General features: G+C 53.2%; 12 protein-coding genes across 12 annotated transcripts; 6 read left to right on the forward strand and 6 right to left on the reverse strand.

The window, feature by feature from the left end:
- Positions 1-523: 523 nt before the first annotated feature.
- Positions 524-1,315, forward strand: MAA_11243 (cellobiose dehydrogenase; the record flags this gene model as incomplete). Its single annotated transcript, XM_011413223.1, has 1 exon — positions 524-1,315. The coding sequence occupies one exon, from the start codon at positions 524-526 to the stop codon at positions 1,313-1,315; it is 792 nt and encodes a 263-aa protein (XP_011411525.1).
- Positions 1,316-1,907: 592 nt separating this feature from the next.
- On the forward strand, positions 1,908-3,796 carry MAA_03936 (Major facilitator superfamily domain protein; the record flags this gene model as incomplete). The annotated part of the gene is made up of 4 exons (XM_007821934.1): positions 1,908-1,995; positions 2,064-3,286; positions 3,373-3,477; positions 3,548-3,796. The coding sequence occupies 4 exons, from the start codon at positions 1,908-1,910 to the stop codon at positions 3,794-3,796; spliced, it is 1,665 nt and encodes a 554-aa protein (XP_007820125.1).
- A 3,703-nt stretch (positions 3,797-7,499) lies between these two features.
- On the reverse strand, positions 7,500-9,632 carry MAA_03935 (Armadillo-type fold protein; the record flags this gene model as incomplete). Its single annotated transcript, XM_007821933.1, has 2 exons — positions 7,500-9,322; positions 9,392-9,632. 2 exons carry the CDS (start codon positions 9,630-9,632, stop codon positions 7,500-7,502), a joined length of 2,064 nt encoding a protein of 687 aa, XP_007820124.1.
- A 313-nt stretch (positions 9,633-9,945) lies between these two features.
- On the forward strand, positions 9,946-10,685 carry MAA_03934 (RWD domain protein; the record flags this gene model as incomplete). Its single annotated transcript, XM_007821932.1, has 2 exons — positions 9,946-10,012; positions 10,063-10,685. The coding sequence occupies 2 exons, from the start codon at positions 9,946-9,948 to the stop codon at positions 10,683-10,685; spliced, it is 690 nt and encodes a 229-aa protein (XP_007820123.1).
- A 330-nt stretch (positions 10,686-11,015) lies between these two features.
- On the reverse strand, positions 11,016-12,140 carry MAA_03933 (Tetratricopeptide repeat protein; the record flags this gene model as incomplete). Its single annotated transcript, XM_007821931.1, has 1 exon — positions 11,016-12,140. One exon carries the CDS (start codon positions 12,138-12,140, stop codon positions 11,016-11,018), a length of 1,125 nt encoding a protein of 374 aa, XP_007820122.1.
- Positions 12,141-12,572: 432 nt separating this feature from the next.
- On the forward strand, positions 12,573-13,315 carry MAA_03932 (Lumazine-binding protein; the record flags this gene model as incomplete). The annotated part of the gene is made up of 2 exons (XM_007821930.1): positions 12,573-12,603; positions 12,660-13,315. The coding sequence occupies 2 exons, from the start codon at positions 12,573-12,575 to the stop codon at positions 13,313-13,315; spliced, it is 687 nt and encodes a 228-aa protein (XP_007820121.1).
- A 136-nt stretch (positions 13,316-13,451) lies between these two features.
- On the reverse strand, positions 13,452-15,161 carry MAA_03931 (endonuclease; the record flags this gene model as incomplete). The annotated part of the gene is made up of 1 exon (XM_007821929.1): positions 13,452-15,161. One exon carries the CDS (start codon positions 15,159-15,161, stop codon positions 13,452-13,454), a length of 1,710 nt encoding a protein of 569 aa, XP_007820120.1.
- Positions 15,162-16,779: 1,618 nt separating this feature from the next.
- On the forward strand, positions 16,780-18,476 carry MAA_03930 (N-acetylglucosamine-phosphate mutase; the record flags this gene model as incomplete). The annotated part of the gene is made up of 2 exons (XM_007821928.1): positions 16,780-17,538; positions 17,619-18,476. 2 exons carry the CDS (start codon positions 16,780-16,782, stop codon positions 18,474-18,476), a joined length of 1,617 nt encoding a protein of 538 aa, XP_007820119.1.
- A 578-nt stretch (positions 18,477-19,054) lies between these two features.
- On the reverse strand, positions 19,055-20,593 carry MAA_03929 (protein arginine N-methyltransferase; the record flags this gene model as incomplete). Its single annotated transcript, XM_007821927.1, has 6 exons — positions 19,055-19,533; positions 19,599-19,930; positions 20,068-20,177; positions 20,293-20,312; positions 20,383-20,396; positions 20,511-20,593. The coding sequence occupies 6 exons, from the start codon at positions 20,591-20,593 to the stop codon at positions 19,055-19,057; spliced, it is 1,038 nt and encodes a 345-aa protein (XP_007820118.1).
- A 745-nt stretch (positions 20,594-21,338) lies between these two features.
- On the reverse strand, positions 21,339-22,180 carry MAA_03928 (ribosomal large subunit; the record flags this gene model as incomplete). The annotated part of the gene is made up of 2 exons (XM_007821926.1): positions 21,339-22,127; positions 22,178-22,180. The coding sequence occupies 2 exons, from the start codon at positions 22,178-22,180 to the stop codon at positions 21,339-21,341; spliced, it is 792 nt and encodes a 263-aa protein (XP_007820117.1).
- A 268-nt stretch (positions 22,181-22,448) lies between these two features.
- On the forward strand, positions 22,449-23,072 carry MAA_03927 (uncharacterized protein; the record flags this gene model as incomplete). The annotated part of the gene is made up of 1 exon (XM_007821925.1): positions 22,449-23,072. The coding sequence occupies one exon, from the start codon at positions 22,449-22,451 to the stop codon at positions 23,070-23,072; it is 624 nt and encodes a 207-aa protein (XP_007820116.1).
- A 469-nt stretch (positions 23,073-23,541) lies between these two features.
- On the reverse strand, positions 23,542-26,249 carry MAA_03926 (Protein kinase, ATP binding site; the record flags this gene model as incomplete). The annotated part of the gene is made up of 2 exons (XM_007821924.1): positions 23,542-24,345; positions 24,405-26,249. 2 exons carry the CDS (start codon positions 26,247-26,249, stop codon positions 23,542-23,544), a joined length of 2,649 nt encoding a protein of 882 aa, XP_007820115.1.
- Positions 26,250-26,441: the final 192 nt, after the last annotated feature.

Raw genomic sequence — 26,441 nt, forward strand, 5'->3', positions numbered from 1 at the left:
GTTTCAAAAATGGTGCTTATATTCAAGATGAAAGCAGGGTGTACAGAGTTCATATCCATGGATGGAATCGGGAACCCAACAGGCCTGTTGGCAGGGACCGTCGTCGACGCCATCGTGTGGTCGTCCATGGCAAATGTTGCTACAATAGGACAGAACAAGCGGCCTTTGGTGAAGCTTTCAAATTCTTGATATCTCGGCTGGATATCCCGGGAGGCCATTGAGCTGCGCCGCTGGCCGATGAGAATCATATTCCGCATTGACACCTATTGGTTTATACCATCCAACCGTGGCATTAACGCACTGGAACAGAGTGCGGAGGTGGTCATTTCCATGCACCGTTGCTGGCATGCTTCGAAATCGCCTGCCTTTGCATACGAATGTGTTCGACGGCATGGTCGACGGCTGCACTGCCACCCTGACCTACCCCCACGGCATTAAATACAACGGCAAAAAGAGCCCTGTCCCGCCAATTTGGCCCCCCTGAAACGCTACGCATCATTGTAAGAATGCGATCAGCGCTGGAATGCACTGCGCCGTAAATGGAACCGGGCAGGTTGCCATTACCAGTGTCATCGCCGTCATTGCTGCTGCGAAGGAGCCATATGACACACATCGCATAGAGCAACTGGAGCTTGCAAGCCAGGATGACGCCAGGCGTCTCGGCGTTCAGGGCATCGCTGCTTCCATCCAGCCGGTACACAGCGGTCCCGTAATTCTCAAGGGTCACTCGCAGTTGATATCATCACAGCATGAGGAGCGCGCCTTCTTCCTCTATCGAGGGCTCCTAGACGGCAATGCCTGCGTCGCCGTCGAGACCAACTCTGCCATGGCAAAGCACCAAGAGTTCCCAAATTTTTACAACCCTACAACAAGAACATCTGCCTGCACTAGATGTATCGCTGAACGTGTGCAGAATTTGTCAAGCGTGCTGTGTAGGAAAGGCCTGGGGTGGTGTTTGAGTCAAACGTTGGACATTACGTACATGGCCCTGGACCCTTGTTTCAATCTCAGAATCCACCGCTGTATTTACCTTGGGAAGTCTCATATCATATTCGACAACATCAACCCTGTTCTCAGGGAGTATTTTACGCTCAATTTGGTTGCTCATCATGATACTGGGCCCCAAATCGAATATTCCTCACGAGTCCTCATTTCAAACGGCGTCGCCATCGGTAGAGGTGGGGTGGGTCCGGAAGAGGAGCATGAAGCATTCCGAGGACCACGAATCTTCAACACAGATCCATGTAGATCACTGCGGACTTCCCCAGGTTACTTACCTTGGCGAACCTGGGCACGGCAGAGCGGCGACGAATAACTTCTTTGGCCCCGCACCGCCATCCAATATACTCATCATACCAAGGGCGCCACTTTACTCGCTTCGGTAATGCTGGACAGCATCGTAAACGGTGGGTAGCTACAAGGCTATCCGTCAAGATACAGCCATGTTCAGAGATAACCAATCTTTCGCAAGATAATGGCTGGCGTCCAGGGGCCGGGGTCCCCTCACTCCCCAAAAGGCGTATATCTCCCCCCCAAAAGGCGATAATGTAACGAACTAATTTCACCTGGGTTTATTGGTGCGGTTCCCAGATTTCCGACTTCCGAAAAGGGGAAGCCGTGGATGGGGAAAGATAGTGGAAATACCCCAAGCTTTGTCGTCAAGGGCAAAACGTGGAGTGCCAGGAAGGGAGCACCAGACGCAGATATAACTACACAGTCGATGCAATCTTGAAGCTCACACGCCGTTGATCGGATGCCTCTGACATGGAGAGAAGCGACAACCAGCAGCGACAACCAGCAACTACTAGTTCTGTCATTTCAGAGACCCCTCTCTCCTCCGGCATCCCACAAATTCATCTCTTTGGCCTGTCTATTTACTACTGAACCACGTGGCTAGCATCTCGAAGATGAGTCAGTTCCAAGATGGAACGAATCAATCCGGTCACGGCCGGGACGATCCATTCTGGGCCCCTGGAACCGTCAATCTTAACGAATGTATGCACTCTTGAGTATCCTTCGAGTGTTCCTGTGGGATGCAACAGCGCTAATAGAATAATCTGCAGTGGGCGAGTCTGGCACGGGAGTCATTCTGCATCCGATCCCAACCTCTGATCCGAATGATCCTCTGAATTGGTCCACGTGGAGGAAGGCGGTCAATTTTACCATCGTGTCCTTCTATGTCCTCATGACTTTTGTTCTGCTCGACATCTCATTCACAGCCTGGGGGGCATATCAAGAAGAGCTAGGCTTCTCCATCGGCGATTTGAATGCTGCTACAGCCTTCAACTATTCTGGCTTGGCCGTCGGGTGTTTTATCTTCGTTCCTCTTGTACAAAAGTATGGACGGCGCCCGTTTTATATTCTCAGCACCTCAATCCAAGTCGCTGCCAGTATCTGGGCCGCCCGGACGCAAACCAGGGCAGACCTTTGGGTCAGCAACTTATTTGCCGGGCTTGGGGGCGCTATTAGTGAATCCATTGTACAGATTACTATTGCCGACCTTTTCTTCATTCACCACCACGCTGTCATGAACGGCTGCTATCTGTTTATCGTCGCCGCTGGGGCATTCCTCGGCCCTGTGGCCGCAGGATATGTGGTTCAAAGCCAGGGTTGGAGATGGATATGGTGGTGGTGTACGATTCTGCTCGGCGTAGGCTTGGTGTTCATCCTCCTCTTCTTCGAGGAGTCCAAGTACTTACCCGCCATAGAGGGACATGCTCAGCCACCAAACCCTGCCACTCTTGATGGACAGCCCGGGCAGTACGGGCCAGAGACCACGCCACAGGAGATGCAGTCCTCCTCTTCTCAAAAGGATGTTGGCAAGCTAGTGGAACGGACAAAATCAAACGTCGTCCTGGATGCCGCAATCCCCATGAAGCCTATAAGTAAACGCCTGGCGCTATTTACCAAAACAGACGGCTCCATCTATGGCGATATATTACAGCCCTTTAGGCTATTGTTCACTTTTCCAGCTATAGCCTATACGGCTCTAACATATGCTGTAACCCTTGCTATGTTTGCTATTGTTACGTCTGTCCAGGCAACGTATCTGCTGGAGCCGCCATACAACTTCACCCCCTCGGGCATTGGTCTTATGAGCCTTGCGCCGTTTATAGGGACATTTCCTGGCATTTTTGTTGGCGGATATCTGAACGATAAGTCTATTATATGGCTGTCTAAGAGGAATCATGGAGTTTACGAGCCAGAAATGCGGCTGTGGCTGGCGTTGCCCTCGGCTATCCTCATGCCTTCGAGTCTTCTTATGGTTGGATTGGGCATAGCATATGTAAGTGGCCCAAAGAGAGAGAGAGAGAACAAAAAACCGGAGCCGTTGAGCTGTGAAAATAAAAGGCTAACGTATTTTCCTCACAGGGAACTCCCTGGCCATTGATCGCAGTGGGTTTCGGCATCTTGGGCTTCAATTTGGGAGTTACGGGAAGTGTTGCGCTGTCTTATGCTATGGACTGTTATCACGATGTAAGTGGCTGTCTTGATTACAGCAGCAGCTCAGCTACCACGTAAAACAACCAGGCTAACTGCGACGCAGATCATTGGCAATGCCATGGTTGGCATCGTCTTCTCACGCAACGTGCTCTCTGTGGTTGTTCTCTTCACACTTACACCTTGGATCAGTGGAATGGGCCTAAGGAACATGCACATTTTGGTGGCGATACTTTGTTTTGTCATTTTGCTTATTCCTGCCATGTTGCTCGTATGGGGCAAGAAAGCGAGAATTGCTCTGGCCAATACGTATCTGGCGATGGCACAGAAACAGCCTACTAGTCGCGACGTTTGAACCCGCAGGATCGCTTATGAACCCTTCGATTGATTGCCTCAACCCCCGCACCAAAAAGGAACCATGTTTCTCGCCATATAATAATAGCTCCCAGGCTGACTGTGCTGCTGTGATGTGCTTCAAGAGGAATGTTCTGCTTTACTGTTGGGATCTGCCACGAGCAACTCGTCTCGCATATAATTAGGGCAGGCATCGCCTACGTCTTTTTTTTTTTTTTTTTTCATTTATCCCACATTACATTCTAGCTAGGTCTTTGCAATCGATTCCAATCGGTGCTTGTTATTATTACACACAGGCTCTTGTATAGCCACCGTATTCACCTTTCTTTCACACTCTCACCGTCAAACTCACTCAAACACTTGGAGTATGGTAAAAGAACTGTATCATTCTGATCAAGGTGGCTTCGTGGAGGCGAATGGCCATCTTCTGGCTCGGCTCTGCCCGAACGTTGGGCCTGCATCTCACCGCGCCACAGGCGGGAAGAGCCATTTCTGAACTTGAGAAGCGTCTTTGTGAGTGACCAGAACTAATATAGCATTTGGTCCTCGAACAAACCCCAATCCAGTCAGAGAAGTAATTTTGATTTTTCTGCGATTCCTTCTTATTTGAGCGGGACGTCGATTCACTGGGAGGGTGGTGTGCAGCGTGGTGGTAAAATCTCGGCCGAGTTATGGACATTAACAAAATTCAAGGGATGGCTCACCCCTTCGTCGGCGTGGAAGCCTCACCTCTATTAGAAACTCTACTGTCGGCATTTTCGGGGTACGAACTTGAATTAAATTCATGAAATCCAGGAGGCGTTTCCTGCTGGTGGATTCTTTGGGAAGATTTGCGAAACAGGCCGTGATGTACCTAGTCAATGATTCGGTACATGCTCGAGTCGGTCAGAAGGCGACTGTGAAGATTGAGTCATTACTAGTCTTGATAATTCGGCAATATTTGGAAAATTGCCATCTAAAGGCAACTTATACCCAAAAGCCTAAAGGGATAAAGTTTACGGATCATCTCAAGATTATACGCCAGGGTACACTTTTCCAGCAAAAGGGCAAGAGATCAAGTGAAGTGACATGATATTATGAGGAGCAACCGCCACGTGAGAAGGCTACATATGTATGCACAGAAACTTGTCTTGCATACCTGGGCTGCGATGGAGCCACTGTCACGAAGGCCAAAGGCAAGCACAATTGGCAGGCAGGGTCATGAGTGCGATTTTCTCGACCATTGAATGTAAATTCTATGTGCTCTTTCCTCTAGGTGCCGAGGCCGTCAGTGATGACCGCGTCTCTAAATATTTTGAGAACCAACTTAAGTATACAAGCCGCAGGTAGTTAGCATCTTGACCCCAAATTGGTGTCTGTGTGCCTATTCTGCCATGGAGTTTCGTCAGGTGTGCTGAACGAGTACACGGCCTGTTTAAAATCCATATGGGGAATCTAGCGAAATATGCGCGGGAAATAGGCCAGAATACAACCTGTTGACAATATCGGAAGGTCATGTAAGCCAGATCCAACACATGTCCTTCCATCAATTAGTCTGGTCCATCACTAGTGAATTCGAAGCTATTTCATAACTAATGAAGCTGTAGCCAAGTAGCGACAGACTCAACTTACTTTTGGGCCGACGCATGTCTTGCCATGGCCGTGGAGCAAAATTCAAGGGCTATTGTTATTACGGCTTTGACCCTGTTGACACTTGCAGGCTGGTATGCTAGACTGCCGAGCAATCATAACAACAGACCGGGCTTCAACGTCGCTAAGCCACGATCCGAGGCGGGCTTCCATGAGTCGTTGAGACTCTCCCTTGGATGGGTTGTTGGACGTATGCGTTCTGCCAAGCAATAAGCATTGATGAAAATTATTCATAAGAAATGAGAGACGCATTACCTGTCCCCGGAACTGAGATTGACACTCATTGAGGCGGCCGGGTCTTGGTCCATGGAGAAGGGTTGACTGAGGACGAAGGGCCAAGCGGAAAGTTTTGTCCAAGGTAAAGCTTGAAGCAAAGAGAAAAGCTGATTGTGCAGTGTATAGGGCACCATTATTGGGAATATCATATGGCGAGAAGGAAGAGCATGGCATATTTATATTCATTTCTGGATGGCTGGCTTGAATGACAATGAAAGGTTACGTGTAAGTCGAGCTGGGTGACAGTTTTTGGACACATGGGTACCAGGTACCGGGAAGCACCTTTGGAACCGCATGTGCTTAGTAAAGCCCTTGTCTTCTGGTCGGTAATGCAAATGAGGCGTCGAGATCAATAAGACCTGCATTGTTACGGCGTGGTGAGTATGCTGGAGCTGGTTCGTGAGCTGCACGGGTCTCACTTACAGGATGGCCTCGACAGCAAAACGGTTAACGCCACGGAACCTTGGACAGCCATCGCGGGAAACAAGCTGCCTTGTGCATCATGATCATCCCTGGCCATGTTCCAGGGTCCCCTTTGGGTGTCAGTCCAACAGGAAAGCCTGGATCTCACCCAAATCTCGGTGCCTGTCGTCCGAATTGGCTTATGGCCAAAGTCACTGTGATGGCATAAATGCACGTCGACATTAGGGTTAAGCGAACATTGATCATTCGAATTAGAACTTGTGGGGCGGAAAGACCAGAGGGGAAATGGCATCTCGATCAGGATTCACGGGGACATGGTGCCGGAAGGTCCACGTGCATGTGCAGTTGCCTGCATAAGGAGGCCTAATGTTGGCATTTGGTTGAAATGCATTTTGACATCCACGGCCCACGGCGGCATGGCGGCGGCATGGCTACAATGTGGATCGGGCTTTCGTGCAGAGGCGACAAAGACCAGAGACAACGACCATCATCTTTGCTCAGCTGGCCTGGCGCGTTTCCGCAAAGACCCTATGGCCCAAGTATCTCACGGCAAGCTGACACCCGGGGTGTGGCAGAGGCGGAAGGACGTCTACACATGGCAATGTGAGTTTGAACGTGCATGTAGAGGGCCAATCACACCAACCATGTCAAACTAGCTGGGCCAGCCAGTCCCTTCAGCCGGGCTACCGGGCGATTCCGACGCAGCTTCAACGCTTATTTTGAGACTTCCTTGCGAGTTCCGAATGGATGGCAGAGCAGACAAGCGGGAAGGGGTAAGAGGCAAGGGGCGAGAGAGACCGGAGAGACCAGAGAGCACAGAACACATAGAGGCCAGAGAGTTGCGAGAAGAGACAAGGGAAGCGAGGCTGTGGCGCCTGTGAGAAAGCTCTCAGAGACAACGCGGTCGTACATTAGGCGAAGCAGCGATTACGTGTGAGCTCGAGAGCCTCGGTACACTTTAACCCCTGTGCAGCGACATCCGGCATGGAATTCCAGAGTCTTCCCACCAACCCCTGGTCACGGTCAGCAAAATGAATCTGTACCTCATATAACTACAGACCAGCAGGCAGCTACGAAAAAAAGCTCAAGCTTGTGTGGAGGAACACGGAACAAAATGGATCAAGGCGTCGCCAAACGTTGCACGTACACAGGGAGACCATGGATCTGTCTACATGGGCCCAGATTTGACCAGTCAACCGATTCTGTGTTTACGGAGAGCACATCAGATGCCCTGACTTTTTTTCATGAGTTAATCACGAATAGGTCCAAACGCCAAATCATATTGCACAACTAAATGCCATCCCAACACTTTTGGCTCCAATTTAATGCTTTCTATACACGGATTTAGGAAGAAAAAAACAACTGAACCCACCGTGTCACAGCTTGTCTAGCAGGATCTTGCTGCCTACATTACCAACCGGCGCATCGGGCCTCTTCTTACTCTTCTTTCCTCCCTTGTCCGCTTTCTCCTCTTGAGCATCCCTGGCCGCCTTTTGATCGGGTGTCATTTCCGTGGCGGCTTTTTCCAGCACCTCCTTGTTCTTCTTGAGTGTCCTCCTCAACTCGTCAGTGCTGCTAAAGTCGTTGGATTCCAGAAGACCAACAACTACAAAGGAGCTTGGTCCCGTGGCCCAGTCAACAATGTAGTCTTTGATAACGGGGTACAAGGTATCCGAAAAGCTGAGCGGAGGCTCCACAGGTATAATCTTTCCGGTTGCTTTGTCAAATCTGCCGCCTTGAATCAGAGACTTCAACATGCGGCCGCCAAAGGGTGTAGCTGAAATATGAGGAATAGCGTTTAGGTCGTCCGGGGCGGGCTGCTCCTTGGGGTCGCCAATAGCCGATTGTGCAATGGCTTCGAGGGCCTTGGTCTTGTCGCCAGTGCCGGAGAGAAGGACGTCGGTGATGAATTGGCAACCAAAGGCCGTAGACGCCAGATCAGCAGCTGCTTGCTCAATGACTGACATCAGTTGCGGTGAAAGGGCAGCAATGAGTTCCTGTCGTCGAATATCCTCATCCTTTTTGCTAGTAGTCTTCCGAATCTCGTGGACTTGCTTCAACACCTCGTGATCAAATGAGTGGCTGGCGGGGAACAGAGACCTGGACAAACCCTCAAAAAGGTAGAGAAACGTAGTCCGGGCGTTGGGGTTATTGGCCGCTGCGACAATATTCTGCGCCTGCTTGTCGTCCTTTTCGCCAACCAACTCGGGGAATATCGACTTGGCCGCGAGCTTGGTGTCGTCAATGACATCGTACGCTGTCAAGATGACTGTGTGGCCATAGGGGTCGCCAGACATGGCAACAAGCGTGTCAGCTGTGTCCTTGTACGCCTTGAGGTATTGTTTCCGGTCCTTCGCAGACGCGTACGCCAACAACAAGCATGACAATCGCGCACCCGACTTGGTAAAGGCCATGTTCTTGAGCAAATCGCCACTCTCATCTCCTTTCACCATTTCGACAAACTCACTAAACTCCTCGGTGCCCGGCTGTGTGGTGAGAAAGTACTGCAGCATGGCGTCGTGCAGCATGGTGAAACCCGTCATGCGCTTCTGGACAAGGGAGTTTACCATATCCAACAAGGTCTTTCTGATGGGTCCCCGCTTGCTGGGTTCCGCCGCAAGAATCTCCTTCAAGTCCGCGGTAAGCTTGGTATCCTTGGTCAACTCCTTGATGCTGAATTCGGGGCCGTACCATTCCCGTAGCAAGGTGGCTCTGTGCTCCTTTGTAGCGACAGTCCGGTAAATGTCGTCCAGAATCCACGAGGCCTCGGGGTGGTTGATGAGCTTGCGGACCTTGCCGTAGAAGTTGGGTATAACCAAGTCTCGGATTTCATCGTCGCTGTGAACGAGCAACTTGGCAATCAAGAACTTGGCATACTTGCTCTCGGCAAGCTGCACGTAGCTCCCCTCAAGCTCTCGTGCAATCTGCCTCCTTTGATCCGGTGTGGCGTACTTTAAGGCCGTCTGTACGGCCCGAACGGCGTCGTGTTTGAGAACAAAATCTCGGCATCGGCCGGTAATGATGCCAAACAGCTCCTCCACCAACTTTTGCCGCTCCTCTTTGGGCACGTGGGATTTTCTCCTCAACCGCTCCCAGATCTTCTTGGTGCGCTGCACCTCGTCGGCGAGGGGCTTTGCAGCTTTTCGTTCCTGCGCCAATTGCTTTTGTTTTGCGTGGGATTCGCGTGACGTGAGGCCGGCTGTCACCACTGTTAGCAGACCGATCGTACAGTTCAATTTCGAGGCCTATTTCTCCCCGTTGGACTCACTGCGATCAAATGTGTCGCCATTGGCACCGGTATTTGTCTTTTTGGACGACTTCTTCTCATCTTCAGCATTCAGCTTGACGCCGCCATCCTCAGAGTCGGAATCCGACAAGTCGCTGCTCTTTGCCGACGCTGTCTTGGCCGCCTTGGATTCTTCGAAACGAGCCTTTTTGGAATCAGACCTGCCCTTACCACTGGGTGTAGCTTTTCTCTTTTTCCCCGCGGCAACGGGTTTGGCAGCCATCTTGACGGTGTGAGCGCAGTTGGGTGGCAGTGTCGCGTATGTACTCTCATTGAAAAAAGCCAGCAGCCTGCGGCGATGATCGTGTATCAGTAGTCTACCAAGTTTCCAAATTTTTTTGAGAATCTGCCGAGCGGTCAGCGCTGCGTTAAGCCCGAAAGGGAACAGATGCAAAACCACCCCCCGCTACGGGGAGTGGCTTGCCCCGCCCGCGCATCCAAAAAGCTGTCTGTCTGGAATTGAAGCATCACGTCTTGGTTAGGCAACTCAACCCCAACTACACTTGGGCATTGCAATTCACCGCCAATCCATCGCCATGGGTCGTGAAGATCAAGTTGAAGAGCGCGAGGTGCTCGAGTCTATTTTCCCAGAAGAAATCACAGGTACATGGCGTGGTCCACTGGACTGTCGCCTACCAACTGACAAATGATAGACCTCTCCGAAACCGAGTTCCAAGTAGCCATCACGCTCGACATCCTCGATGAGGAAGACCAAGAAGCACCCTCCTTTATCCTCCAGGTCCGCTACCCAGATGAATACCCAGAAGTCGCCCCCCACCTCGACCTGCTGGCTGCCCAGAATTCTCCATCCCACCAACATTTTAGCATCAGTGACGACCGCGAACAACTCCTTGAGACTATCCAGGAAACCATACAAGAAAATCTCGGCATGGCCATGGTATTCACAATTGTCTCTTCCCTGAAAGAAGCCGCCGAACAACTCATTCAAGATCGCAAGGACTCGGCCGCCAGAGTCCACGAGGAAGCCCTCCTAGCAGCAGAGCGGGAAGAGAACAAGAAATTTCACGGCACGCAGGTCACGCCCGAGACGTTTCTCAAGTGGCGCGAGGGATTCCTCAAGGAGATGGAGGAGAAGGAAAGGCTAGAGGAAGAAGAGAGACTAGCCGAGTTGAAAAAGGCTAAGATTAAGGAACCTATCAAGTTGACAGGGAAACAATTGTGGCAGAGAGGCTTGGCTGGGAATGGAGATGATGAGGAGGGCGATGAGGAAGACGTACCGACAGACGGGGTGGAAAGGCTGGCGGTGGAGGCTTGATGATTTCTATTTCACATGCGGGAGAGGCCATGCATTGTTTGGAGTTTGGAATGACATTGTTCGGGAAGCCTTGGATGTAAAATAAAGCCTAGCACGAGAGACGTGAAAATAGGCTGGGTATATCCTTGAAATTTTAACCTGTGTCTTTTTTCTATTCCTTCGTTCTCCTTTTTGTTTTTGAAAAAAAAAAAAAAAAAAGTGATCTGTCATTGACGCTCGCAAAGGTTAACCAGTTATTCCTTCGCTTCCAAGTCGCGCAGCAACTACCCAAACGCCGTCTAATGCCATTTCCCTCCAATTCAGTCGTCCACAGTCGCATCTCGCACGAATTCAACCCTCCATTTCCTCGTCTTCGTCGTCCATCTCAACCTCATCTTCGTCCCCGAAATCCTCCCAGTTATCCATCTCACCCTCCTGCATCTCGCCCAACTCATCGCTAATCTCCCGGTACAAGTCGGCGGCATGTTCGCCCAGTCTCTCATCCTCATAGTTCAACATGGCATACAACTTTACACACTGCCACAGCCACTTCCTCGCCGTCAACCACGTCGATCTCCACTCGTTCTTTGCATCTCCATTCTGCGGACCTTGACCATCCCTTTGCTTCTCGCCAACAATATACAGGCACCATCCACCCAGGTACCACGCCTCCACACTCTGATCGTCATCCGTAACCAGTCGCTCCAGCACCCTGAGCGCATCTTCCTCCAGCTCCGTCTCCAACAACAACCGCGCAAGACCGATTCTCGTGGGGAACGCGGGGACGATAGGATGGCCCGGGGGCAAATCCTGCCACAGCTCCAGACTCCGCTTCAGCGACTGCCTCGCCTCATCCACGCGCTCCTGCGAGATGCGCACATTCGCAACGGTTTGCCACGTCTCGGGGAGACCGGGTGCAATCATGATGGCTTCAGTAATGAGAGCCTCGCAGCGCTGCTCGGCGTCCGCCTCCCAAGAGAGATCCGTCATGTACACCTCGGCCACGGCGCACAGCGCCCCGCCCAGCTTTTCTTGTTTCTCGTCCAGGCTGGCCTGCTGCTCGGGGGTCCTGCTCGCCAGGCCCGTCAGGTTCTGGATCTGGCTGCGCAGAGCTGAGGCACCCCTCTCGAACCACTTGACGCTGTCCTGGCCGCCGTCCTCGCTCAGCTGCGCGAGGAAGAGGAACTTGTCCGGCCCGCCGCCAACCTTTTCGTCCGCCATGCCATCCTCGTCCAACTCGACTGCTCGCTCAAAGTAGCTGCGTCCTTCGTCGGCGTCGCCTGATTCCACTGCCAGCGTGCCGAGTAAGTTGAGCGCGCGGAGCTCGAAGTCGCCCCCGGCGCCGGTTGATTCCAAGGCTTTGTGGGCAAGCGTAACCGCTTCGTCGAGGTTGCCGACCTCGAACTGGGTCTCTGCATCGTTGAGTAGAGAGCCTGGGCTAGACTCATTTTTGAGTCCTGGCCGACTGGGTGCCATTATACAAGTCTCGCTCTTCTATCGGCGGTTAAATAACAAGAGGCGAAAAAAAAGGTAAAAGTAAGAAAGTGACGATGCAATAGAATGACATGGAGGGTCGGTATGCTTGCTGCCCACTGGGCGGCACTTGATAGCTCTAGTGGTCGCATGAAAATTTTGGGCGGGTAAGCCTTATCGATAACAATGACATGGCGGGGCAAAGGACCTGCTTGGCCCGTTGAGAAGCATCAACGGCACTGAAGAATAGAGTCATCTCGACGACGAGGAACCGATCAATAAAGAGCCTTGTTTCATAAACCATTTTCCTTGTAACACCACATTGTCTACAACAAACAACACTCCAGTTACAGGCTAAAAACGTGTCTTTCAGTCGCCAGACCATCATCTGCTTTGTGCTAACACTCATCAACCGCTCACTCACAGCCACCCACCATGTTCACCGGCATCGTCGAAGACATCGGAGGTACATGCCCTCCAGCTCAACCTCGTCCCAGCCATCACTAACATGTCACATCTCAGTCGTCTCCCACCTCGACAACAATGACTCCACCGGCGGCACCGCCATGACATTCACCATCCCCGCAGACTCACCACTCCTCAAGGACTGCCATGAAGGGGACTCCATCGCTGTCAACGGGTGCTGCCTCACAGTCACATCCTTCACAGCCGACGCCTTCAACGTCGGCGTGGCCCCCGAGACTCTACGCATCACCAACCTCGGCGCTCTTGCAGAAAACAGCCGTGTCAACCTGGAGCGAGCCGTACGAGCCGACACCCGGATGGGCGGTCATTTTGTCCAGGGCCACGTCGACACCACGGCCGAGATTTTGTCCGTGACGCCGGATGGCAATGCTTTGACTTTTCGGTTTCAGCCCAAGAATCGTGACATGCTGCGCTACATCATCTTCAAAGGTTTCATTGCCATTGACGGGACGAGTTTGACTGTTACGAATGTCAATGATGCTGACGGGTGGTGGGAAATCATGCTGATTTCGTACTCGCAGGAGCGTGTGGTTTTGGCGCAGAAGAAGAAGGGCGACACGGTCAATATTGAGGTTGACATGATGGCCAAGTACGCCGAAAAGTCGCTGGCTGGAGTTCTGGGGGCAAACAGCGGCGATGCGCCGATTCCGTTGCTCGAGAAGATGGTGCAGCGAATCATTGGGAAGCAGTAGGCAGGCGTGTCAAAGATTAAGTGAGTCATTTTGTATTGCTCATTCAAGGGTATCATGTCGCATGTCTCATGTCAAGAAAAAAAGAAAGAAAGACAGAAAGACAGAAAAGAGACGATATGCCACCCGGCCAGCGGTACTAGGCATCACCCCAAATTTCAGATATCTTTTGGCTCAACGCCTTGCTGATTTTCTTCCTCCCAACCAAGTGGCCAAGTTGGCTCGACACGAGCTCTCGCTTGCGCTTCTTGCCTGTCTCCCCGGGCCCGCAAGCCTCAAAAGCCTTGACGAAATCATGGGGTGTGCGCCAGCGCCTCTGAATCTCGAGGGCTCGCTCTCCCGTCACTCCCCTAGTTGTCATTAGCATTTTTAAAAATACATCTCGCAGCGTCATCATTTCGGATTTGGATGCAAGCGAGGAGAAGGTCTGATACGTTATGTAATGGCCCACAGACGGCTGAGTCTCTCGCAAATGCTGCAGCATGGGCGCGTAATTCTGCGCGGTAATCACCCTAGATGGGATCACATGCAACGTCTGCTTCTCGTACCTGCGCTTCAGCATGGCAGTTAAACGCGACAGGTACCTGACAGTCTCGTCCATTTTGGAAGTTCGCTTCACAAAGTACCCATTGACGACTTGTGTCGAGGCAATGGCAGACTGGACGGCTTCCTCGTATCTTTGGAGGACCTGCGGGTCGATGGTGATGTCTTCAATAATGTAAATGACATTTTGAACACCACAGCGCCTGAGACGAAACTTTTGTTCGTGAAATCGTCCGTCTTTGATGCTCCCAATCAAGTCGTCAAGGCGCTTTCGTTCCACAATCCAGTCCAGCACCACCTCGTCCCCCTCGGCGCCGAGTCTCTGGAGCAGTGTGGAATCATGGCATTTGGCAACCCACTGCGCATCGCCCACTTCCAGACTTCTCATCAACGGCGTGGCGTCTAGTTTGGCCAGCTCCTCTTGCATATAATCACGATCGGTTTTTGCCCGGACTTCACGCACGTCCAAAACTAGACGAACGGAAAACGAGCCAGGAGGCAGTTTGATGGGGGCAAAAGCGGGCAACGAGCTGTCCGTGGCATTCCCCTTGGCTGCACTGTCTAGCTCGGCAACAACCTCGATCTCGGCAGACGGCGAGCGGACAGGGCGCGTAGAGGAGGTGGCGGGATGCAAAGCCGTGTTGCCGTTATCTGCCTTCCATTCGCTGGTTTCTTTTATCCGGTTGGCGACTTCCCATCCCTCGTCGGTCAATGCATAGCGCCGTAAAGGTCTCCCCCTCTCATAGACGAGTTCCTTTTGGACCAATATCTTCATCGAGGCCCATGCCGTGTAAAACTTGGTCGGGTCGCTCGGTGCGGTGAAGGAAGAATCGCAATGGGGCTGTGAGACTTGAATCAGGTCTGCTTTCGTCATACCCGAGGTGGTGTCATCTGGTTGTGTCGACAGGCCAATCAAGAGCGCATAGGCACCAGAACGAAAAGCCGGAACATAGGCCTTGGGTTGTCGCGTCTTGCGCTTCTTTGCGGCACCGGCCCCCTCGGCAGCAGCAGCTTGCTCGTCTCGTCGGGCCCTTTCTGCAGCCTTCTTTGCTTGAGGATGCTCCGGCATGGGCAGATGATTCTCCTGGCAGTGTTTCTGGAGCTGGTCGGTCAGTCTTTCACACAGCTTTGGGCCAAAGCCCTTCAACTGCTGGAGCTCAGCAGGGTGCTGAAAAACCAGAGGGCATGCTTTGAGAGATTCATAAGCATTTCGATACGTGGTGAATCCTTTCGAGTTGCGCTCTCGTGCTGTGTCCAGCCACTCCTTGACCCAAGCGAGGAGCTGCGGATTGGGGCATTCTTCCATTACGTCGAGGCGGCGGGTTGGCGAGATTTAATGTCGGTCCATGGAGGCGAGAGAGGGCGTCAGAGGTGATTTGAGGTTTCAAAAAAAAAAAAACCTGAAAAGAAGAGAAGCCAAAAAGCCAAAAGAGGTCAACTCGCACAAGTAAGCTTGAGAGCGCCAAAAAGTTGAGAAGACCGTCGCGTCTCAGAGCTCTGTGTCGCGCCGGTTTGCGTGCACATTGGGCGAGGCTTCTGGCTGGTCTTGGCGGGGGGAAAGCACGAGCGGACACGACGGCACGTGGCCTGATAGGTGTGCCCCGAGGTGCCCACACTTGCGAAGGAGCTGGCGGCTGGCCTTGGGTTGGCACGTCCACTATTATGACGACACCGCCAAACTGCCAAATCGCATGATGCAGCTTCAACGTGCAACACCACGACCATTGGCGCGGCTCAGTCGAACAAAGCGGGCAGGTCACCAGGAGGACTTTCAACGCTCAATTGCCGCGCAGCTTCTAGCCAAGGGTCCGCTCACCATCATCAGCCTTTACTCCGTCGTCCGTATTGTATCACGGCGCACAATCTGCTCATTATCTGGTTTCTGTGCAGACAGCTTGCCCGCTGATGCTACCTTCTCCACCTTGTGTTCGGCGGGGTCAGTCGCCTATGATCCCTGTGCCCTGGTGTGCCCTGGTGTGCCCTGGTGTCGTCTTTGCCAGGGACCAGTTACGAGTGTCCTTGTTGTCCATGCTTCGCGGCGGGTGGAACTGGGAACGAGGTCATGAGAAAGTCGCAAGACGACAGGATGTGAGAGCTGTGGGCTGTGGGTTGCGGGTTCGCTCGCTCCAATGTTACGCTGGGCTGCCTCTGGTGCGTCGTAAAGCGTTGCCTGTTTGGGTTTTGCAACCTCGAGTCCGCATCGAGGATAACTACCTACAGAGGGAGGCAAATGGTATTTGGCCAGATCCGGTACCTGGCTATCGCGCTGTATACTATAATGTGCTACAGTATATTAGTGTATACTTCTTGACGGGCAAACCAAACTTCTTCTGCGCCAGACCGCAACCGCCGTCCACCTCGCCACGTCCGTTGTTGAGCTTATCAAGCTGGCTATCTCTTGTTTCCAACGTGCTGGGATGTTTTGGTCTCAGGACCCCGGTACCGTCGTTTTAGTAATGGAAAAAAAAAACGGCGTCTCATTCTTGGGCGGAGCTGTCACTGGGAGATGGCATGGATCTCGTCAGATCTCAAATTATACGAACCAAACTTGTTGACATGTTGTCGATTTGCATTGAACGCAGTATGGAGTATGGGACTACCCCACCATCAGACAGAAGAAGAAAGAGCAAGCAAGCCACCCCACCTCTCTTAAAAGACGCTTGCATCCTGAATCGCTACTCTTCCATCGTCCTCTTTAGCTTCCCAGGCTGCTTCCAGGTCAGGCCCCCCCTTTCTTCCCCCGAGGTACGTCTGTCACCAACAATTGAGAATCAAGCCGCGACGTCTGCTACACAAGCTCGATCTCCTAGACCTCCATCAGAGGACAACACTGGCAGCAGCTCCCCTTGGCCAGGCACAACGCAAACCACAACACTGTCTCTTGTTATGTTCTCTAACTAACACGCTGCAGATACCCAGCGGTCATGGACGACAAAATCCTCGAAGCGTCGGCAAAATACCCCATCGTTGCCGGCCACACCTACAAGTATGGCACGGCCGGATTTCGAATGAAGGCTGATTTATTGACGGGCGTTTCGTTCCGCGTTGGTCTGCTCGCCGGCCTGCGCAGCCGCAAGCTCAATGGCCAAGCCATCGGCGTCATGATCACCGCCAGTCACAACCCAGCTGCCGACAACGGTGTCAAGATTGTCGACCCCATGGGAGAGATGCTTGAGCAGGAGTGGGAGGCCTACGCTACCCACCTGGTCAACTGCCCTTCCGACAGGGAGCTTCTTGACACCTACAAGGCCCTCGCTGCCCAGCTCAAGATCGACCTCAACACCCCCGGCCGCGTTGTCTACGGGAGGGATACTCGACCTTCTGGCCACGGCCTAGTCTCTGCCTTGGCCGCCGCCCTGGAAGCTACAGGCACCGAATACACCGACTACAAGATCCTGACGACTCCTCAGCTGCACTACCTGACCCGCTGTGTCAACACCGAAGGCACCCCCAAGGCCTATGGCGAAACTAGCGAGGCTGGCTACTACAAGAAATTCTCTGATGCCTTTGTCCGTGCCTTGCGGGGGAGAAAGGTCCAGGGCCAGCTGACCGTGGACTGCGCCAACGGTGTTGGCGGCCCCAAGTTCGCCGAGATGCTCAAGGTCATCCCCAAGGACAAGACCGGCTTTGATGTCAAGGTGGTCAACGACGATGTCCTGCGGCCCGAGGTTCTCAACCTTGACGTATGTATCAATTCTTGAGTTGCTGCAAGCTGGCTCTGTCATGCTACCTATTTATACTAGCCTTGCTAATCATTTTGCAGTGTGGCGCCGACTATGTCAAGACAAAGCAGAGAGCCCCCCAGAACCCCAAGCCCGTGGCCGGAGCTCGTTGCTGCTCCTTTGACGGCGACGCCGACCGCCTGATTTACTACTGGATCGACCCAGACACCGGCTTCTTCATGTTGGACGGTGACCGCATCTCTTCCCTCTGCGCCTCCTTCATCGGTGACCTCATTCGCTCCGCCGGCCTCGAGGATGAGTTACGCATCGGAGTTGTGCAGACCGCCTACGCCAACGGCGCCAGCACCAACTACATTGAGAAGCACTTGCAGCTTCCTGTCGTCTTCACTCCCACCGGCGTCAAGCATCTGCACCATGCCGCATGCCAATTTGACGTGGGCGTCTATTTCGAGGCCAACGGCCACGGCACCGTCGTCTTTTCTCAGGAGGCCATGCGCACCTTCAAGGAAAAGGAACCGCAGTCCCCCGCCCAAAAGGACGCGCTTGACACCCTCGCCGCCGTCGGGGACCTGATCAACCAGACTGTCGGAGACGCCATCTCCGACATGCTCATGGTGGAAGTTGTCCTGGCTCACAAGGGATGGACCCTCAAGGACTGGGCCATGACCTACACCGACCTGCCCAACCGCCTGGTTCGCGTCGAGGTTGGCAACAAGGATCTCTTCCAGGCGACGGATGCCGAGCGACGCCTCAGCCACCCACCTGGCGCTCAGGATGAGATTGACCAGGTTGTTCAAAAGTACACATCGGCACGTTCATTTGCTCGTGCCAGTGGCACTGAAAATGCCTGCCGAGTGTACGCGGAGGCGGCGACTCGCTCCGAGGCAGACGAGCTTGCAAACAAGGTCGCGCAGATTGTCAAGCAATTTGGATCGTAGAGCGTCTAGGTACGACAATGGCGACGAATGACATGATTATGACATGACGAGGGGAGGGAAAGGGTTCCCTGAGGGGGAAAAAAAATTCGGCGCGCACAGCGGGTCAGCTCATCTAATGAGAAAAGCAATATTGGCCAAGTAGCCGTAGCATATTTGAAATCGAGAGATGCCATTGTTTTTAGTGCAAAATTGGGCTACTTCGAGATGCAAATATTGTGGAGATTTTTGTCTTGCTTGTTCCTCTTTACGAGCCGAAGATGGAATTCCGATGCCAAATGCACATCATTGTCACGTCTATCTAAGCCGACTAAACCCGGCGAGCCAAGCCTAATAGTATAGAAAACAGAAATTACGCCGTCCAGCTCCCATCGTCCTCTTCCCGTCTACATGTTCTTGCGTCCCTCTTTTTTTTTTTTTTTGAGTGGTCCCCGTCTCATGTAGTGAAATATCCGAGCAGTATGTCTCTCAACTATGCTACTGTTGATGCTCCTATATCAATTTTTTTTTCCCTCTCTCCTATGCTAAATGTACCCGTGGGACCTTTTTTCCTCCACCACATTCATTTGAGTCGTATATGCCTAGCACATGTGGAACGAGCATTGCCCAGAAGATGATCGGGTAGAGTCCTCCGGTTGGAACTCGTACTGGATATCAATGTCCAGATCTCGGCGGTTCTTGGCGTTGGGCTTGACCTGCAGATTGCATGCAATCTCCTCGCCGTCCTGGACCGTCAGTACGTCCTTGAAGTAAAAGACTGTCTGTTTCCAGTGGGTGTATTTGGTGTGGGGACCGGTAGAGAAGCGGATGGGCTTGTGGCATGCGGTGAAGTCGATGTCGAACCAGGACACGAGGGCGTGGACGAAGTCGTCGCGCTTGATGGCGAGCTTGAAGGGCGTGGCAAAGGCGAGGTCGGCCACGGTGCAGGTGTAGAGGTCAAGGGTGAGGACGGGCGTGGGATCGGTGACGACAGTCTTGAGCTCGACGGTGTCGACGAGGGGCTCGGAGAGGGCGGTTTCCTTGAGCGGGGTGTAGTCGAAGCCGTAGACATTGTCCCAGACTAGGTGGTGTTGGTCAGTGCCTGTTGGTGAGTGAGGGGGCAAGGGAGAGAATATGCAAGCATACATCCAATCTTTTCCTCCTTGTAGTCACCATCTTCGATGCCGGCAAAGAAAATGGTGGCCTTGTCGGGAAAGATGAGGCCGTCCTTCTCGAGATAGGTGTCGCGAGCATACAGGACTGTGTCCAACATGCTCTCGTACAACAAGAAATAGCCCATCCACTCAGAGATGATGATGTCGACCTTGGGGAAGGGCATCTCAATCTCCTCCATCTTGCCCTGGATCAGGGTGATCTTGTCGGAGAGGCCGTTGGCCTTGACAATCTCGCGGGCCTTGAAGATGATGGACGACATGTCGACGCCAATGACGTGCTTGGCGCCGGCCTTGGCAGCGAACCTGGCGCAGCGTGAGTCTCATTGCAAATTCTTGGAAGACGAAGATGCGAGCGGTCATTGTGGTACAAAGTGACGGGTGGGAGGAGACACGGAGCGGCGGCTCTGGTCGCAGGGCGAGGCTGGTCAAACATAACATACATGGAGAGAATGGCGGTGCCACAGCCGACATCGAGAACCACCTTGTCCTTGAACAGGTGCTTGTTTTGCATAATAGCATTCATGTAGGATCGAGTGCGGACCTCATCTTTCTACCAGTTTCCAAAGTGTCAGCTTCCTCTACATGCTTGTCTGCGACGCACAGGCAGCTTGGGTCGTGGACTCGTGGGGTGCTGATGCGGCGGGGGAGGGGTGCAAAAAGCTCACCAGCATTTCCTCGTGGATGCCTTTTTGCGTTGCGCAAATGTCAGTCAGTAATGTACGACTATACAACATGAATGGACCGTAGAATCGTACCATGGTGGTCATAGCTGTGAGGATGGATTAGCAATGCGTTTGCTTTTATTTTCAAATTCTTTTTTTCTTCTTCTTGTATTCTTCCTCGTTGCGATTCGTCACCTGGGGAATAATGGCACACAACCAACCTCTTAAAGTAGTGCTGCTCGCTGTGCTCGAGCGACTTCATGCGCTGCTCGGCAATCTCAACGTCCATCTTGTCGCCAGTCATTATGGCTGCGAATACTCCGTACCGCTGACGGATGCAAATAAGAGTAGTAGAAACAAGGTATGCAAAGATTCCGAGACGGGGACTGGCGGCACAAAGTGAAGGGGAAGCCGTTGGGTCGCTGACCGCAAGGAAGAGTCGCACCACAGACGGACGGCTGCAGGTTTTGTCGGGCAGAAAAATAATTTATCGGGCCACCGCCTTCAATGGACGACTGCCCCTCCCTCGCTGCAAAACAGTCAATTGAACGGCCCGCACCCACGCCACCTTGTCTTGGCGCTGCCAAACAACATGACGGGACCAGAGAAGCATCATAAGGGAATCAGTCGCACGTTCCATCAAAATCCTCGCAGAGCCCCAATATCAACCAGCTTGTCAAAAATACGCCCCAAAAAGCGAAAGAGAAGCCGCCAAGCGTACCTGACTTAGTGCCTAGATCACACACCAAGTAGCATCTTCTCTTTCTCTGCACGTTTACCTACATCACAAGCACAGCAAAAAGCATTTATTGTCATCACGCAGAGCGTCAGCCTCCATGTATTCGATAGCCCTCCTGCCTATAGAGTGTATATTCCTGCATTCCGCTCAACGCGCATTCCGTCCACGTCTTTTTTTCCTACGCTCTAATCTCTTGTGGTACCAAAAAACGCCCAAACGCCATTACGTATATGCAACAAAAAGCGAACGATACATCCCACAGGAAACAGCATCCCGAAGCCTCATGGTCGCCCGTTCCACCCCATTGGCCTTACACGAGCAACACGCTGTTGACACAGCCATCGTTTTCGGGATTGTTGGTCACTTGCGCATATCGACCCCACACAACCTTTCCGCCAGCAGTCACCAAGCCCAGTTCGCTGACGTTGACCTCGATGACGGTACCCTTTGTCAAAACACCAAGCTGGGTATACATCGGATTCTGAGGGTTCTTCTTGACGCCGATGATAGGCAACTGCACCGTAACACCCAGCTCGGCCTGCGTGCAGTTAGTTTTGCGGTATCGAAGCCCCATAGGCCTAATAAACCTTTCGTATTTAGGGTTTCTTCGCGTGAAGTCCTGTCCGACAAACGTAGGTTTGGTGACCATGCGCTTCCAGCCCTTCTTCTGGATCTTCTTGCCCGTCTTGACCACCTTGAACATTTCCTCCTCGCTGATACCGCGGACCTTTGGCAGCGGGACGTTAAACTTGGCCGCCTTTTCTGCTCGCTTGTTCTTGATGGCACTGCTGAGGGCCTTGGCCGTCGATGGGTTCGTTCGGTCAAGTAGGTACGAGGGCATGGGAGTTGAGGGCTCCTTCTCGTCGGCAGTCTTGACATTTCTCTCCTCGTGTGCCTTGATAGCCTTCTTCATTTGGATCTTCTCCTTGTGTCGCTTCTGCTGGTGCAGCTTGGCCCGCAGGCCACGCAAATTCTGTGCATCCTGGGAAGCCTTGTGGCCCTCACGGGCGGCTCTCTTTCGTGTTCGTTCTTCGTGATCCAGGCGGCGGCCATGCAGCTTGCGCCACCTCTCCATATACTCGTTCTGAGGCTGCAAAGTCTGTTAGATGAAATCATATTCCCGTCTGAATGAGAAAAAAAAAACCATACCATATTTACTGTGTTGCCCGATTCTGGGACTTTTGGCCGTGGGTGGTTGATAGGAGTGTGGAGCCAAGTTGAAATTTCGCCCAGGGACAAAAAAAAAGAGAGAGGCGGTCGGCGGAGCCCGGCACAACACTTCTCCGACCAAAGCTCACCTAAACTTTTTGGGCCATACTACCAACGCCCATTTGCTGCCATCATCTGATCTGCAGCGTAGGACAAACCTACAGCTCAAGGCTCTCTTCACCAACAGAGAGACGCCAATTGCAGCATCGCCATGAGCAGAGCGCTCTTACGCTCCGTCCTGGAGCTTCGGGCGGCAAAATCAGCCCCCCGGTTCCCGCCGACGTTGGCCCTGCCCGTCCGCAGCCGGGCATTCAACACCACAGCACCCATCATCGAGCCGACAAACCAACCGCACGTCAACAACGCCCCGAACCCGACAGATGCCCAAGTCCGCCCCCTAGCCTTCAAAAAGAGTCACCCCACAGCGCCGCCGACCCCTATCCAAGACTCGGTCAAGAACCTACTCCCCTTCCTCGTCGCCCAGCCGGGCCACTACATCACCGTCCACATCCACGGCTTCCCCTACCTCGTCCAGGAAGGCGACCAGATCCGCCTTCCGTTCCGCATGCCCGGCGTGCTTCCCGGCGATGTACTACGCTTGAATAGAGCCAGTGTAATCGGCAGCCGCGACTACACCATGAAGGGGGCCCCCCACATCGACGAGCGCGTCTTTGAATGCCGAGCGACAGTGCTAGGCGTGGAGTCGGAGCCGATGCGCATCAAAATCAAGAAGAAGCGGAGGCAGCGGAGAAAGAGACAGGCCAAGAGCAAGCACCGGTACACCATCTTGCGCATTTCAGAGCTGAACATTAAGAATTTGGAAGACGTCGAGTAGCCGCCCACGGTCAGGAGACGGGAAAAAGCAAAGGGTCAAAAGCAAGGGGTCGCGTGAGAAGATTCTGTATACTGGCATGCATCATGTATCAATACCAGCGAGGCCGCTGGCTGTATAATAATACACTCGTCAAACGTAGTCAGTCGCCAACCGTCACCTGTGATGCAAATCTCGACACTCAACAAGAAACCACACAGATTGGATATCTGGAAAGCTAAAAAATAACAAGTCTCACAAGAGGAGATGCTGAATGCTACTCTATACCACACAACATCCCCCCCTCCTTCAAAAATAAATATAAAGCCCACGGCTAAACGAAAGACTTGGACAAAGACTCCCAAACACCAAGCTATGCCCGCCTGATTTTCCAATTCTGGTTTTTCAAAAGTAAAACAAGAAGCACAGAAAAAGGTGTACACAGGTCCCCTTTTTCGACATTAAATAAAGAGAATCATGATGAATACCACGACTACATCCGCCCTGCCATTGCCTTTCTGATACTTGTCCAATACGCTTGTGGCCAGACACTAGCGCCCTCAGACTCGGTGGGCATCCGTTCGCGACATCGGGTGACGACGCTCTGGATGATTCTGCCAAGCAGCTCCTCGTCAATGGGAAGAGCCTTTTCATTAAACTCGGCGGGGTAGAGGAAGGGGTCGGAGGCATGAAGGAGTTCTTCACATGTAGGGCGCATGTGGAGATCTCGGTTGAGGCAGCGCTTCATGGTGCGCAGCAGCGACGGCGGCACGGGGACGCCTCCGACTGCTCGCGAGGGAAACTCGATGATGTGGTCCCAGTTGATGATGGCCTGACACCGGGCCATTTGGTTGGCAATGTGGCCAAACGGCGGGACGCCATAGACCATTTGGTACAGGATGCAGCCCAGGGACCAAATGTCACTTGGTTTGCCGAGTTTCACGAGCTTGGGACGGCCCGGGAGGCGGCCTCCGCGAGGGTTGTTGGCGTCCATCAGTGACTCGGGGGACATGTAGCTGGGTGTTCCGACTTGAGTCTCGCGATGGACGTTGACCGTCTCCTCGGTCTGAATGGCGTTGGCAATGCCAAAGTCAATGAGTTTTAAGCGGCCCTGGACAAGGACAAAGTTGGCCGGTTTCAGGTCGGAGTGGACAATTTCGTACTGGTGCACTGATTGCAGACACTCGAGCATCTCTTTCCAGTAGAACCGCACAAAGACAGGATCGAACTTGGCCGTCTCAGAACTTTGTCGAGACGTGAGGAGTTTATTCAAGTCCAGCTCACCCATCTCCATAAGCTATCAAACTGTTAGCGGGTCGAACGTCACCGGGAGCTTTCCAGGTCAGGGACACCTACCAAAGTAAGAACTTGTTTCTCCGAGTTCAATTCATGATCGTACAAATCAATGACGCGATCAACACCCTTCAGCTTGCCCAAAAGATCAATCTCGCCTCTGTATCCCTTGATGATGCTCTCGTCGGCATTCTCCAAGGACACGCGCTTGAGAGCAAACATTTTGCCATTTTCGGCCGTCACCCGATACACCTTGGCACTGCCGCCTCGGCCGAGACACTCCAGTCTGGTGTAGCACTTTCCATTGACCCGCAGCACGTTTCGACGTTGCCTGGCCTGTGTGGTTGTGGCCGCGCCAGCCGTCGACGTAGCCGCCTCCAAGACGGACATCTTGGGCGGCGGCGGCGGCGCAGACCGGTGTGGTGTATTGTTTGCAATGGAGGCTAGAGGTTTCCGCTCGGGAGATGCTGCTTTGGCGCTGCCGAGGTCAACATGCAGCGGCCGGATACTGGGCTTTTCTACGCCTAGGTCGGCGGCCACCTTGACCGGCCGCTTGAAGGTAATGGGATACTCATTCTCCTGGTCGTTTATGGACGGAATCTCGATGCGTTTGGGGAGCATCGCTTCCGGCACCGTAATGTGGTCGTCCCGTCGAGCCTCAAATTGAACCCCACGAGATGAGCGCCTTGACGAACCCAGGTCGGGCAACTCGATACCAGAAGCCTGTCTCCTATTACTGGCTCGGGCAGCAGCACTGCCGCTGACAGGGCTCCCCGAGTTGAAGTCCCGGTTCGCCTCATGGTAGACAGACGGTTCGGGCGGCTCGTCTGCCGGTTGGAGGCCATGCTCAGCTTCGTGGCTGGGGACGGCGTGGTCTCCGTCTACATGGCCTTCGCCCTCCTCATCGCTTTGACGTCGTCTGCCTCTCCTGGCTGGTCCGCTCAAAAAACTTCCCGAAAGCTTGCCAACTCGCTTGACCCGCATGGAGCTCTGCGGGTTGACATCGTCGGGGCGGCTACGCGTCGACGGGTATCGTGATGCGCTGCCGTGGCTTCCAGAATTCCGCACCGCGCTCTCAGGTGCTTCTGGCTGATCATACTCGGCTTCCAGGTGCGATCTGTCGGCAACGGAACGGTCAAATTTGGACCGCCCAGACGAAGGTCCGGAGGAGCTAACCCGACTCCTGTTAGCCGATGAGCCGGCGGCAATTCGCACAACCCGGTCAGGATGAGGCGGGGTGTTGACCTCTGGTTGCGGCTCTGGCTGTGGTTCTTGCTCCTCTTCTGCGGGCTTTTCATGATTGTTGCTTGTCCGGCTAGGTAGTGATACAGCCGCCTTTGGTCCCGTAGAGCGAGACATGGAGGTAGATCGTCTCTTGCCCGGACCCATCTGGTTCAAGCTGTGCGGGTTACTGCCCAGACGTACAACCCTCTTCCTAACGGGGCTAGCCTCTTGATTTTGGCTTGTATCGGCGGCCTTTGCGGGCTTTTCATCCGCAGGCTGCACACTTCCAGATCGTAGATGTCGCCTGTCCTGGGGTCCGGCTCCAACAACGCCGGCTGAAGACGAATTGTTGTTCAACGCACTAGTTCGTCGTCTCGTGCGTGGCGGTGAGGCTTCCTTATTAGCAGGTTCCGGGGCGTCATCGTTGAGGAGAGCTTTGGTGAGAGCACTGAGCTTCATAGGCACAGGGATTTCATCCTCTGAGCTGTCGTCGTGGTATTGCTGCTGATGTGGTGATTGACTCGCAGGGGCCACGGCGGCGGCAGTGGCGGCAGCAGCGGCGGCGGCTTGACTCTCGCTTCTGCTAACCATCTGTCGCGAGGCAGGACGTCTCAAGGCCTGGCGTTGTGAAGTTCTCCGGACAGCACCGGCAGTGGCCATTGGTGTCGGCGATGCGGTCGCCATTGCAGGACGCGTGGGTTGGCAGTTGGTAGTTTGTATACTGTGAGAATGCACTGGTGATTTCGAAGGTCGAATTGCGGTAATGGTAAAGGATTCGGACTTCTTTACGTGTCGGGAGTTCCCATGACCCTGATTCGCACACGTATCACGACAATGTCGAAAATATTTTAGTTGATGTTATCGCGTCGGTTGGAT

Source organism: Metarhizium robertsii (assembly GCF_000187425.2).
Source record: "Metarhizium robertsii ARSEF 23 chromosome Unknown MAA_Scf_5, whole genome shotgun sequence".
NCBI classification, from domain to species: domain Eukaryota; kingdom Fungi; phylum Ascomycota; class Sordariomycetes; order Hypocreales; family Clavicipitaceae; genus Metarhizium; species Metarhizium robertsii.